We start from the raw sequence: 15,358 nt of genomic DNA, 5'->3' as shown, positions 1-15,358 counted from the left end.
ATTTTTATATATTTTTGACATGTCCAGCTTGAATCAGTTGTGTTTTTAATTAAACTCTGATAAATCACATAATTTCACATTTAGAGATTCACATTTACAGTTTAAGACATAATTATTTTTAATATAAATTATTTTTCAAGTATTAAGTACATAATATTTCAAGTGCATATTTCAAGTACAGAAAATTTACCAGTTGTTTTGCAAGATGCTAGTACTGTTTTGAGCTTAAAGTACAGTTATAGGTTAACTAGGCAATTCATGGTAAAAAACATTATTTCTTTGGGGGGTTAATTATATTGACCTTAGCTGTTTGTTGTTGTTGTTGTTGTTGTTGTTAGTTCATTTGTAAATTAAATTAAATTAAATTAAATTAAATTAAATTAAATTAAATTAAATTAAATTAAATTAAATTAAATTAAATTTTATTTTATTTTATTTTATTTTATTTTATTTTATTTTATTTTATTTTATTTTATTTTATTTTATTTTATTTTTCATTTAATAAATGATGGTAAACTTTACAATTTATTGCAAATTTATTGACAAGTAAGATTTTGATTTTTTTCCTGTAAAAAGTACTCTAATAATCATTCTACAACAAATTTACAATTTACAACAAAGCCCAATAGTGTTTGCAAATTTCACAATCCCCATATTTGTAACCAAGCAAAACATGTTTTTTTATTTATTTAGTTACTTTTATGTTTGCTTAATTATTACTTGTTTTGGCAAGTCAATGTGGTTGTACAATTTTTTTATTTCATTTTTTTTTAAATTATTTTATTTTATTTTCACTCAATAATTCTACAATTTATTGCAAAATAATTATAGTGCCTTTAAAAGAAGCATCTCAACGCACTTTACATACATAAAAAAGTACAGAAGTGAAAAATACTTACAAAAATACACGCATAAAAGACTAAACAAGAAACAAAGCAATTGTAATAAAAACAAATAAATATTTGAAAGTTTATGTGATGATTAAAAAACACTCGTGGATTCGGCATTCAGAATATCAGAGGGCAGAGTATTTCACAGTTTAGGTGCCCAGAAGAGAATGCCCCATATTTATTTTATTTTATTTTATTTTATTTTATTTTATTTTATTTTATTTTATTTTATTTTATTTTATTTTATTTTATTTTATTTTATTTTATTTTATTTTATTTTATTTTATTTTATTTTATTTTATTTTATTTTATTTTATTTGTTATTATTATTATTTTATGTTTGTTTTTATTGGATGTGTTTGTTTTATTTGAATGTTTTATTTTTGTGTTAAAATGCATTTTAAAATGTAAAAAAAAGAAAGGTGTTAATAAATTGTAAGTATAAATAGATAAAATACTAGCTTTTAAAATAGAAATAAAAAATTAATAAGAAATTCAAACTTTGGTGAGCTCTAGAAAATATAATTTTTTCATAAAAAGACAAAAGCAAACAGGCAATCATATGAGTGCTTTCCGAGGTGGTGAATGGGTGAAGGTGTCAGCAGTGCAGTAATTCCTCTGATGCTCATGCTGTCTGATGCGTGTTGTGAGTTCATCATGGTGAGATGTCATGACGGACACGAGCAAAGGCAATTTTCAGTTTTCCGTCCCCGCTTTCCACTGTGACAGCTACTCAGTTATAGTAGAAGTAAGTCTGTCGTGCTGACACTTAAATCAGTACTGCAGACACCGATGTGGATATACCGGATATTGACTGCACTGTCAGAACAAACGCGGCTGATTTCATCACTTGCAACATGACAGACAGGTGAAGTCATAAAGATCAGATTTGAGGAAGAAGGTCTGATTTATGTCTCCGGTGAACAAAGCTTTGTTGCCATATTTTTTTTTTTTCCGTTTTGTTGCGTTAACCATCAAAGTAAAGGGGAAAATAATGTGAAAACAAAAAATTAAAATCACAAATAATGTTTTATTTGTTTATTTTTTTTATTATGTTCCACCTTTTGTACGTTTTTGTTTGTTTAAGTAGGTAGGGTGTTTATACCTGCTAAAGATGTTTTGTTTTCTCTTTTTGTTTGTAGTGAGGTAATGCTTTTGTTTTGTTTATTTCTTTTATTTGCCAATGCTCTGAAGTCACTTTTCTCTTTATTCTTTTATTGCTCAATTGATCTTATTTTTTTGTTATATAATTGTCTTCAAATGCTTATTGACCAGTTTAAGATCTCTGAATGCTGGTGGATATTTGTGTATTTTGTCATTTTGACAAAGCCTTGACGTCGATCCCAGTTCTAGGAGCAACAAATTATAATTTGACTTCTAGTTGATCATTTAGAAAAGTGGCGGAAGTCGATTTTTCCAATGAATCATCTGTTGAACTGCATCTCAATCATCACAAATACTGCAGAAGACCCATTGGAGCCCGCATGGAACCAAGATTCTCATAGAAATCAGTCAAGTTTGGTGATGGTAAGATCATGGTTTGGGGTTACCTTCAGTATGAGGGCGTGCGAGAGATCTGCAGAGTGGTTGGCAACATCAACAGCCTGAGGTATCAAGACATTTGTGCGGCCCATTACATTACAAACCACAGGAGAGGACAAATTCTTCAGCAGGATAGCACTCCTTCTCATACTTCAGCTTCCACCCAAAGTTCCTGAAAGCAAAGAAGGTCAAGGTGCTCCAGGATTGGCCAGCCCAGTCACCAGAGATGAACATTATTGAGCATGTCTGGGGTAAGATGGAGGAAGCATTGAAGATGAATCCAAAGAATCTTGATGAACTATGGAAGCCCTAAAATAAAAAAATAAGTGTAATCTAGAGGTCTTTGCCTTTCATATAAGCCACTTCTGAAACCAAATGATCAACTAGAAGTCAAGTTATTATTTGTTGTTCGTAAAACTTAGGTAAGCAACAAGACTAAGGTAGTGTAAGATTTTCAAATTATGTTTTAAAACAAACAACGGATGAGAGAGATGTGAGAGAAACAAGGGATTTTATTGTTTATGATTTTGTTGTAAGGAAGAACAGCACATTGTGCATTATTGTGAAATAGGGCTGTCAGTGTTTACACATCCGGTTAATTCAACATTTTTCACACGCTAAAATAATTTAATGCAAATAGCACAAATTACTGAAGCATGCAAAACTGCAACATTAACGTAATTTCTGTCATGCAATTAGACAGTCTTGGTGTGCCTAAATGTATGGATGAAATGGACTTATTATGTCTACTTCTTGGATTGACTCCTAACTTCACCTTGAAAAACGGTTGCGGTAAATAGAGTTTTGTTTGAATCATTCCTTAGTCTGATGGTTTACTCTGCTATTTTAGCAGGTGATGACCAAACAAACATGTTAAACCAGATAAACCACAATTTCACATTAGATTATTATTAGTATTGTTTTAATGTTTTCACTTAGCAATGCATTACTATTTTATAACTGCAATTAATCACACTTTTTTTCTGGCAATTAAGTGTGAACAGTCACACCTTTTGGCTCCAATTATCATGATTAATCAGACAAAAAAATATGGCTAATTTCAGTAAAAAATATGTTGTTTTTATTTTATCGTTTTTTTAATAATATTTTAAAAATATAAATATTAAAAGAGCTAATTAAACTGGAAAAGCTAATATAAAATTTAGTAACGCCATGCTGACTGATTTAAAACATTCTAAATAATAAATAAAATAATATAATAGTATTTAAAAAAATGCTTAAAAACACAAACCAGAGCAGAGAAAAAGCTGAGAACTACTAATGAGCTTTATAAGACTTAAATAGATCACTGTCAAAACATTATACTACACACAAACAAATAAACAAAATAAATAAATAAAGAGCTTGAAATATTATGTAAAGCTTTAATTAAATAATTAATTGATTAATCCAAGGAATAATAAAAGTCTCAATGTATTTTGCATGTTCAGGTGGACTGTAAAAAAATAAACCAAAAGCCTCATGGGTCAGCCTCATTGGTCAGCTATTATATGTGTGTGTGTGTATATGTGTATTTCCACACGTGTGTGTATATGTTGGAGACAGTCGACGCCAAATGAGATGTGTCAGAAAGCAAATTGGAAATGCCAATTTCACTTACGTTATAGCGACGTGCTTCACGCCTAAACTCCGCCACTTGTTTCATGTGTAAATGAATGGCTTCCGCTCTGTAATTTAGATTTTTGAGCTCTCCCTCATGCCCTCACTCTTTTTTGCCCCCATTTCCATCTGGCTTCCTTATTTCGGTGCGACCCCTCTATTCATCCAGAAACAGCCAGACAAATCACATTTTTCTCTGCGTGCTGGTTGGTTCTGAGTCAGTAGCTTTACTTTTCGAGACTTTCCACATTTTTCAACATGCAATGACTGTGTTTCAATTATGAGTTGCACCTTTTTGGGATTTTGGAAAGTTCCATTTAGATTTTGCAATGTTTCGTTTAGAATTTGAAATGTTCTATTTCGATTTTGGGAAGAAGTTCCATTTCGATTTTGGGAAGTTCCATTTGTATTTTGGGGAGTTCCATTTACATGTAGATTTTGGCAGCTTCCATTTTGGGAAGTTCCTTTTAGATTTTGGGGAGATCCATTTAGGATTTGGGAAGTTCTGTTTAGATTTTGGAAAGTTCCATTTAGAATTTGGAAAGAAGTTCCATTTAGAATTTGGAAAGAAGTTCCATTTAGAATTTGGAAAGAAGTTCCATTTAGAATTTGGAAAGAAGTTCCGTTTAGAATTTGGAAAGAAGTTCCGTTTAGAATTTGGAAAAATGTTCTGTTTAGAATTTGGAAAGTTCCATTTAGAATTTGGAAAGAAGTTCTCTTTAGAATTTGGAAAGAAGTTCTGTTTAAAATTTGGAAAGTTCCATTTAGAATTTGGAAAGAAGTTCTCTTTAGAATTTGGAAAGAAGTTCTGTTTAAAATTTGGAAAGTTCCATTTAGAATTTGGAAAGAAGCTCCATTTAGATTTTGGGCAGTTCCATCTAGATTTTAGGGAGTTTCAATTATATTTTAGGGTGTTCCATTCAGATTTTGGGAAGTTCCATTTAAATATTTGGCAAGTTCCTTTTAAAAAAACCTGAAACAATGTTTGGTATTTGAATGTGACATTAGTACATTATAAAGTATATCTGTAGAGTTCAGCGTGTTTTGTTCTTCTAAATTATTTTCTCTTTGTACTTTGTACTGTACAGCAATATTGAATAAACATAAACAATGGCTAGCATAAATGAGTACATCCCTTACATATATCTCTTTTAAATTAATATTTTCTAGGATTTTTAAGGATTCTAAAACTAGAACTAATCTATTAAAATAACTAAATGTATGTCAGCTCATAGACAGATCAGCTGATTGACCCAACTTTGTCTCCGTGTATCTGTGTTTGCACTTTGGTGAATAGTGGTGAAAAATGACAATCATGGCCAATCACAGTCATTTCTGTTGAGCACGTGAACACAATGGCCAATCAGAATGTGCTTAAAAGCATTCAAATGTTAGCATGTTTTTTTAATTTTAGTACCGATTAGTACTAACTCGATACTTTTGATAAACCTCATTCTGGAGCACACTAGCTTATATGATAGATAACCTAAAGACTAATATACTGATTCTAACATCTAAAAATTCATCTTAATTGAATACATACAGGACCTTTAACCTTTATTTAACGTTTCTTTCTTCTGTTTAAAACAAAAAATATATATTTTAAATAGAGATAACTTTGACTTTTGCGTGAACTATCCCTTTAAATTACACCTCATCATAATTTTTTTTTTAATTTCACTGATTGTTTAAATGTTACTCCCATATTTCATGCAAAGCATCATGGGCTGTAGAGAGAAGCTGGATAAGTGTGCTGGATGTCTGCCGCTATTTATCAGTGCTCGTGAATGAAAGCGGCCGTAGAAGCGAGGCTCCTGTCAGGCTGGAGTGTTTTCACCTCTCCTTGTATTGATTTGACAGTCACACAATTGCGTGATGAGAATCCTGACTCGTCCGTCTCACTCCGCTGCGCCCTCCGTCTCACTCTCTTTTCTTCTGTCTCTCTCAAGGATGCACACTTAAATGGCAAGATTTACATGGAGCGAGATAAGCCGGCATGTTTCATTCATTGGCTGCCATTTCAGCAGGGTTCGCTTGTGTTTTTCTGAGCTTTTCTTCATCCCGTCGGCCCCCAGTTTGCATGTTAGGATCAGTGCTGTAAAACCACTGATGCAATACACAACAATATGGTCCAATCGGAGAGATGCACACTTAAACAAATCTGCGCTATAGATTTGTTGGTTGTTTTGTCTTGGGTTGTGGGGATTTGCTTTATTTTGGGGGTTGTGTAAGTGGGTAGAGAAATACAGTTGGGATCAAAAGCACTTTTCATGTTGTTTTGGGCCTTTATTGTGACTTACTGACAGATTGCGTCTAGATTTGTGATCTTTTTAGTAGCTTTTGTTCTTCTATGATTTAGACAGGATAAGGGATTTTAATGGGGATCAAAAAATGTTGCAAATTTAAACTCTCAGTTCAGTCTTAAGCAATATATATGAGCAATATCACATGAGTAGCTGTGCGATATGGCTTGCACAGCTACTAGTGCGATTATTGAGTTTATACAAGTTTGACGGCATAATCGTGTATGTATAAAAAAAATCAAACACTGAGAGTCTCAAAAACCCTTACTTCTGCCACTCATTCACATCTGCAGCTAACTGTCAGAACAGCAGAAACTATTGCTACTTTACAATCGTCACTGTAGAGCTAGTATTTGAATGATTCTCTAGCTTAATATCTAAAGTGATGACAAAACAGGTCATTTTTGCTCACTTTTTAAGATTATACGGCTAAACGGCTTAAAATGCCATCAGTCTACAGAGATTTCCCAGTATTTCTCTGTTGCAATTGGGATATCACAATAAATAACTCAGAAAAAGCCAAAGCAAAGCAAACACTACTAGTTTCTATGGTATAAATACAACCCTACACAATACAAAAGAGAGAGATCGACTTAGAATGTCACTTACCTGATTTATAATGATTTGTTCAGCTGGAGTTGTTATACTGTAGCTGTAGTTACCTTGAGAAAACGTTGAGTTTTTCTCCCTCTAAGGACTTATTATGCGGTCTCTGTTACCATTCCTGTAGAGTGTACTCTGCTTGTCACTGTATGTGGGCGGAGTAATACACAAGGGTGAAGACGTTTAACGAGTGCTGTTATTGCAGATTATCGCACGGCTAGCAGCCAATCAGATATATACATATAGCTTTATTAGGTTCATCTTAGATCAGACATAAAATAACACTGTAAATAAAATATACATAATATTGATACACATAGATATATAAAACATGCCATAAAAATCATGCACTGATACAGTTCACCAAACAAGAAATTATCAGGAAAACATAATTATACGCTAAATAAGTGTATAGATAGTATGGTAAAATATCACATATATACACACTGTAAAACACAACAGTCAACTTTATCAAATGAAATGAGTGTAGCTAACTCAAGATTGACTGATAGTTAATTCTACTCATTTGAAAAGATTTTTGAACTCAGTGTTGAAGGTATTGAGCTAATTTAATACATCATTACTTCAACTTAAATGGAGTAAGTTCACAGTACTCATACAGATTAGTTTAACTCAAATGGTTTGTACACTGAAAAAAGTGTTGCTTGCAAAACTGTTGCAAACAATTTATTTGTGTTGAATTTAAACAAACAAATTAAGTTGAATATTGCTCAATTTAATTTGTTTGTTTAAATTCAACACAAATTAATTGTTACAACCACTTAATGTAAAAAAATTTTGTAAATCCAAGGAATCATATTTGAATATTTTTTTTCAGTGTAGCAATCGGTTTCCTCAAACTGTTTAAGTTGCCTTAACTTATAAGAATTTACAGTACTCTGTTGGTTTGAGTTCTCTTCATTCATTGGATTGCTTCCTTTACTTAAATGGGTTAAGTTCACAGTACTCTTTAGGATTAGTTTTTTAACTTAAATGGTTTGTTGCAGTTGGTTGCCTCAAATGGTTTATCTTAATTTACCAATAAGTTACCTTAACAGTGTAAGAGATTACACTGTTAACAGTTTTACAGTGTAAGATTAAGTCGTCTTGCCAGTAAAGTTGCAAAGGCTGAACTATCAACCTGTTATGAATTTGATTCAACATATTCTGGCAGGATTTCAAACAGTGCTGTTGTCTTCAGCAATATTTTGCTAATTTAAAATATTTCTTTATGTTTTTAGTCATGAAAAGGATGGCAATAAATTGGAATTACTGGACTACAAATACAACTCAAAATGGTATTTCCCACATGTAACTCCAAAATGTTGGTATAATTTTAAAGCAAACTTTTTGAAATTGCATTATACAGTATTGAAAAGTGTCCTAACAACACACGACGCAACAAGATGCCATTGACAAGTAATTTGGCTGTCTGCACCAAACACAATGCAACACACCAGAAACATTTAAATACCAGGCACTCCTTTAAATATCAACCACTGCACTCCCAAACAAATGGTAAGGGTTATAATCTAATTTATACATATTTACCCTATTTAACATTATTAAAAGTACATAAGGGATGTTGTTTACACTGAGTCACAGATCAGACTTTTATTTTCAAACCGTTTGCTAGCTATCTCTCTCTCTCTCTCTCTCTCTCTCTCTTCTCTCTCTCTCTCTCTCTCTCTCTCTCTCTCTCTCTCTCTCTCTCTCTCTCTCTCTCTCTCTCTCTCTCTCTCTCTCTCTCTCTCTCTCTCTCTCTCTCTCTCTCTCTCTCTCTCTCTGTGTTTTTGGTAACAAGAAGGCATGCCATTAGGCTTGAAATAGAAATAATTGATTCACAATTCAAAAGCATATTTCCCACATAAGCACCAAAACACGTCTTATTTTAGCACATTTGGACTTCTGAACAGATTTTTTTCTCACTGTAGTGCAAGTACAGGAGGAGGCGATGGACAGCATTGGTAATGGTAATCAAAAAATGTTGCAAGCCAGATTTAAACTCTCATTTCCTGTACATCCTCCATAACCTGAATGTTTCCAGCAATTTGTGTGTGTGTGTATGTGTTTGTGTGCATGTTATTTTGGACCATTTTTGTCCTTTTTTTGTGTGTCAGTAGCACAATAGAGAGAGGACATACTGGAAGCGATAGCCTAATGGGATCGAGAAATGTCGAGAGCCTAATTCAAACTCATTTTTGGTATTTTGAGCCCTTTTTTTGTCTTTTTGGTGTATAAACACTGTCGATAGAGGACAGGGACATGATAATGAAAAGTGGGAGTAATCAATCTGAACATGTTATCCTCTGCAGTAGTACAGTGCGTCATGCTAGTTTTATTTTGCACCTTTTTTGTCTTTTTGGTGGATAGACACACTTTAGGGACAAAAAAGTAGGGTGGATTATCAGAATAAAGTGTGAATTAATAATATCTGAATCATACCAGGGGGGAAAAATCATATAAACATCACATATCAGTTGTATTATGCTTAAATTACTTAAAAATAGTTGAAGAAACTAAACTTTCCTGTTGATATTTTCGGACTTTTTTTTAGGAGCGAAATTCAGTTACATCAGCATTGAGTCATATTTATCTTTTTTTCCCTCTCTCTCTCTCTCTCTCTCTCTCTCTCTCTCTCTCTCTCTCTTTCTCCAGTATGACTATGAAGGAAATGACATCAGCGACCTGCCTGTGGACCTCTCCGTTGTGTGGAATGGAGATTTCGTCATTGACAACCCCTACAATATCCAAGGTAAATCTCGCCTCAGTCTGACACATCCATTCCTCTCTCCGCTTGTTAAGTCTGACTTCACCCGTCACAGTGTCTGGGTCCGAAAGCTGTATCAGATGGCCAAAGCAAACAACAAATGGCACTAATATACACTCACAGTGTTTTAAGCTAAACATATCAACAAATGCATATCGCACATGTATTTGATCACTGTGTATAAATTCTAATCTTTCATATTATGGCTCTTATGTTAAATAAAGATGTGCATTTCTAAGAACTTAAGTTTTACATTTCATTTTTGATTTGTTTGAAACCTCAGATTACAGATTTTCAAATAATTGTATCTCGGCTTAATATTGTCATATCCTAACAATGTATTCAGTTGAAGTTAGAATTATTAGCCCTCCTTTGAACTCCTATGAGCAAGGAATTTTTCACTGTATGTGCTATGGGGCCCTATCATACACCGGGCACAATAAGGCGCAAAATGTGTATGGCGCGAGTTGTTGCTATTTTCAGACCAGCGCAACCCTAATTTTGATGCTGTGCGTCACGTTGTTTAAATAGCAAATCCATTTGCATCACTTTGTGGACTCATGGGTGTGGTAAGGCGCATTGTTTGCGCTTTGCTATTTTGAGAAAATAAAATAGACCATGCCATTGACTAAAAAAAGCTGGTCTAGAGTACAGTGCCGAGAACGTTAGTTATGTGCCTATGCGGATCCAAGCGTTTACACATTGCTTAATACACACAGGATGTACAGCAATACACAAATATCTTTACATATGAAAAAAAGGATTAAAATGTTACAAAAATTATTCTTTTCTACATAAATATAAAACCACTGCCTCCACGCCTTCTTCACCTTGTTCATTTGTATAATGATAATATTATTAGCAGTATTATTTATTATATACATATTTATATTTGTTTTAATAAAAACAGGTTTAGATTTGTCCACCTGTTGGGTTTCGGAGGCGTCTACATCACTATATGGGGCATAAGAACTGGACGTATTTTTGGATATAACTCATTTTTCATTATTATTGTTCATTTATTCGTTTGCTGGAAATTAGAGCTGAAATAGTTTTGAAACATATCTCTGCGCTTAACAAAGAAATTAAATATGTAGGCTAATGTCTACAGTGGAGTGCGCACAACACCATTTTCTCATCCCTGAAAGTAAAGGAGTAAAGAATTAAAGCAATGTAAAGAGAAAGTAAAGAGGCCGAATGGAGGAGATGGTCTGTTTAACCGTTTTCTCGCTAGTGAAGCATTCCGCTTTTCCACTTACAAAGTACGCCACACAACTGACTCTTAAAGGTAATGGGAGATGAGACTCTGATTGGTTTAATGCACAATATGCTCAAAACACACCCATAACTCATTAAGAGAATAAGCACAACCCTGTTAGACCATGTGCTGCAAACCTTATTTGTCTGTCTTTAAAATAGTAAAAGTGGATTCGGACACATCCTTAATGCTTTTGCGCCCTGCACTTCAGACTTTGCACCTAGATCGTTAAAATAGAGCCCATAATGTTTTTTTTTTCTTATGAAGAAAGTCTTATATGTTTTATTTCGGCCAGAATAAAAGCAGTTTCTATTTTAAAAATTTTAAGGTCAAAATTATTAGCCCCATTAAGCATTTTTTAAGTTGCCTAATTAAACTAGTTAAGCATTTACAGTTGAAGTCAGAATTATTAGCCCCCCTGTTTATTTTTTCTCCCAATTTCTGTTTAACGGAGAGAAGATTTTTTTCAACACATTTCTAAACATAATACTTTTAATAACTCATCTCTAATAACTGATTTATTTTATCTTTGCCATGATGACATTAAATAATATTTTACTAGATATTTTTCAAGACACTTCTATACAGCTTAAAGTGACATTTAAAGGCTTAACTAGGTTAATTAGGTTAACTAGGCAGGTTAGGCAAGTTATTGTATAACAATGGTTTGTTCATGGTTTTACTGTCATCATGGCAAAGATAAAATAAATCAGTTATTAGAAATGAGTTATTAAAAATATTATGTTTAGAAATGTGCAGAAAAAATCTTCCCTCCCTCAAACAAAAATTGCAGACAAAATATAATAGAATTAAAATTTATCAGGAGGGCAAATAATTCTGGCCTCAACTGTACATTAATAGAAAACCTAGTTATTCAGATTTCGGATAGTACCTAGATCTCAATTTCCACACTTATAGCTGGTTTTATAATACAGGGTCATAAATGTCACAACTTAAAAACCGTATAGTCACTTTTTGTCGGATCTAGTGGGTCTGTGAGGATGAGTTAAGGCTGTTTTATGCCTTGTTTCTCTCAGTACAGCTCATCTGGTTATTCCTCAGCACATCTCTGCAATACAATACAAAAACACCGTATTCAGAATTAATGAAAAGGACATCTGGTAAGAAAGTTCGCATCTCAGACTGACTCTCCAAATAACTCGGAATGAGCGCTTTTGGTGATGCTGGATCAAGTCTGGGTCCATTTGTTACCAATATTTCATGTGTCAGGGCCTGTAAAGAGCTGTTTAGAGAGAGTTGTGAGTGAATGGTGACTCTGGAGGGTCATCCAATAGAGCGGCACACCTGGGCCAAATCAAGTTCTCGCAGCACATTGAGTGATGTAACGCTCTGCACTTTTTGCCGCCTTATTTTTCTCATCTCGTCGCTGTCGGCAACATGTGAAAAATGGTACAGGATGGAGAAGGTGGGAAATCATGGAGACGCGTCCATACACTGTGTTTTTGTAACATTAAGATGTTGTCTTGGTCAGTTGACAGTAAAGACAATAATTATTTTCTTAATTAGTTATTTTTATTGTTTTTAATGTAATCTCATAGTTTGGGTTAATGAGTTTGGGTTAATAATAGTTTGTTTGAAAATACTAAAATGAATAAATGAATAAAAATTATAGTGAAAATATTTGTTACAAAAGATTTCTGTATAAAAATAACAGTGATACTACTACTACCACCACTACTACTACTACGACTACTACTAATACTACTACTACTAATACTACTACTACTAATAATAATAGTAATAAGTAAATAAACATGTAAATAATGCAATAAAAATTATAAAGCAAAAACTATTATTATTGTTATTTATTCATTCATTCATTTTCTTTTCGGCTTAGTCCCTTTATTAATCCGGAGTCGCCACAGCGGAATGAACCGCCAACTTATCCAGCAAATGTTTTACGCAGCGGATGCCCTTCCAGCTGCAACCCATCTCTGGGGAACATCCATACACATTCATTCACACACATACACTACGGACAATTTATCATTATTATTTATTTTTTATTATTAATAAACTTAAATAAAAGGTAAAAATAATAAAATAAAAACTGTTGTTATTATTATTATTATTATTATTATTATTAGTTTTTTTTTATTTATTATTACTATATGTTATTATTATAAAATTAAATAACATTTAAAATAATAAAATAAAAGCATTTTATTATTATTATTATTATTATTATTATTATTAGGTAATTTTATTATTAGTGTAAAATTAAATAAAGTTTTAAAATAATATTTTATTATTATTATTATTATGATTGTAAAATTAAATCAAATTAAAAATAATAAAATCAAAACTTATTATTATAATAATTTTTTTAACTATTTATCTTTATTATATTTTATTAATATAAAATTAAATAAAATGTAACAGAATTTAAAATAATAAAATAAAAGCTATTATTATTTTAATAATATTATTATTATTATTATTATTATTATTATTATTATTATTATTATTATTATTATTATTATTATAAAATTAAATCTAATTAAAAATAATAAAATCAAAACTGTTATTATTATTATTATCAGTAGTAGTAGTATTATTGTTAATATTATTTTAATATTACTTATATATTTTTATTTTTTATTATTATTATAAAACAAAAATGTAATTAAATTAAATAAACAAAAAAAAAAGTGTTGTACTGTTGCGTATTACTGACCTAAACATTTTGAATATAGGTGTACAAAAAATTCTGATTCGCCCGATCATGAATATATTTTATTTCTAAACATATTGTTTGAAAACAACAATTCTATAGTCAAACTTATTTGTCTTATGCAAAGATGCTAAGATATTTGCACTATCCATCTCTCTCTCTCTCTCTCTCTCTCTCTCTCTCTCTCTCTCTCTCTCTCTCTCTCTCTCTCTCTCTCAGCAACAACTTTATAGCGTTTATCTTCACCACGTTGCCAGAGAAAAAGCCCAGCTTTGCCCCGCTGTAAAGTGGAAATGTTAATGTAATTAAATCATTCATTTGGTTCAGTTTAATTAGCGCAGCGCTACTTTTAAGCTTAGCCGTGGCTAATCAGATTAGCATGAGGCTGAGACGGATGGTTGCGCGTCTCTTTTGAAGTCTGCCAGCAGTCAGAGACGCAACAACATTCACTCGGGCCCCTGAAGCTCCAGGGGCCCTGCAAAATCTGCCATCTTTCTCTCCGCAATGGGAATTTAACATCTGTAATTCGCTAATTGTTAGCTGTAGCTGAGGTGATGCCTTTGTGTCATGCGTCATTTATATTTTAATCTCTCTTTCTGTAAGTTTACAGTTAAGAGCAACTAGTTTAATATTTTAGATTGAAAATGTAGTAGACAGTGTGCTTTCTGTTTATTAGCAATGACCAGTGGTGTTTAGTTGTTTAGATTTAAATAATTTGTTTAACTTACTGGTTAATTTGCTTAACTTATCATAGTATTTTTGATTTAAATATCTTAAAATTGTCCTGTAAATGACATTTTGGTATCGCTTTATTTTGTTGGTCCCTTTAACGCTTTTAATTGAATTTAAATTACATTGCATTCACATGCCAACTAATTCTCAATAGATTGAGACTGTTAGGGTTGGGGTTAGGGTTAGATGACATGTACTTGCTAAGTTTCATATAGTCAGTTAAATGTCCGTTGAAGGGGCTGTATCAGCAGATATTAAGCAGACAGTCTACTAATACTCAAATGAGAATTAATAGACATGTAGTTAGTCAGCAAAATGTGAAATAGGGACCATCAAAATAAAGTATTACTGACATTGTATGTAGTGTTTAAATCATACTCTGAGTTTTAGGCTGATTATGTTTTTGGAAATATTAAATATGATAAAACTAATCTTTTAAGTTTTAATTTTGTCTTAAAAATTCTGACCCCACATATATAAATCTAGCTTTAAGCACAAGTTTACTTAATTTTGATGATTTTTTTTAGAGAACATGACTTAATACTTTAAGTAACTTTAAATGATTACTTTAAAGTTTTGTACATGTATTCAGAAAAAATCTGAGAAATAAATCTGTAATATCAAAATCATTCATAAGTAATTTAGGATTGTTATTTTATTAACAGCACTAATAATAATACTCATTAACAGCAATATATTATATGCAATTTAATATACATTATAAAAATTTACTCCTTTGAAATTTGCAATCTTTCAAAAATACTTCATTCTTTAAAAAAAATTATAAATATTTAAAAGCTATCCTTAATAGAGATGATATTTGTAACATTTTTTAACATAATAGTTTTAGTAATTATGTTAACTAATTTAGGTTTTTACCATGATGATTGACAGTAAGTATTTTTTCTTAATATTGGCCTTAAAATTGTTTTACAATAATTTAAA

At 31.8% G+C, this 15,358-nt stretch overlaps 1 protein-coding gene across 1 annotated transcript in view; it reads left to right on the top strand.

Annotated features, from left to right (window-relative positions):
- Positions 1-15,358, top strand: part of plxna1a (plexin A1a) — a 454,670-nt gene that overhangs the window by 324,658 nt on the left and 114,654 nt on the right. The window contains exon 11 of the mRNA XM_056449070.1: positions 9,617-9,713. Coding sequence (XP_056305045.1) covers positions 9,617-9,713 — 97 coding nt within the window. The remainder of the gene's footprint in view (positions 1-9,616; positions 9,714-15,358) is intronic.

This window comes from Danio aesculapii, chromosome 23, assembly GCF_903798145.1.
Source record: "Danio aesculapii chromosome 23, fDanAes4.1, whole genome shotgun sequence".
Taxonomy (NCBI): domain Eukaryota; kingdom Metazoa; phylum Chordata; class Actinopteri; order Cypriniformes; family Danionidae; genus Danio; species Danio aesculapii.
Note: the sequence above shows the minus strand (reverse complement) of the source record. Positions and strands in the feature narration are given on the sequence as shown.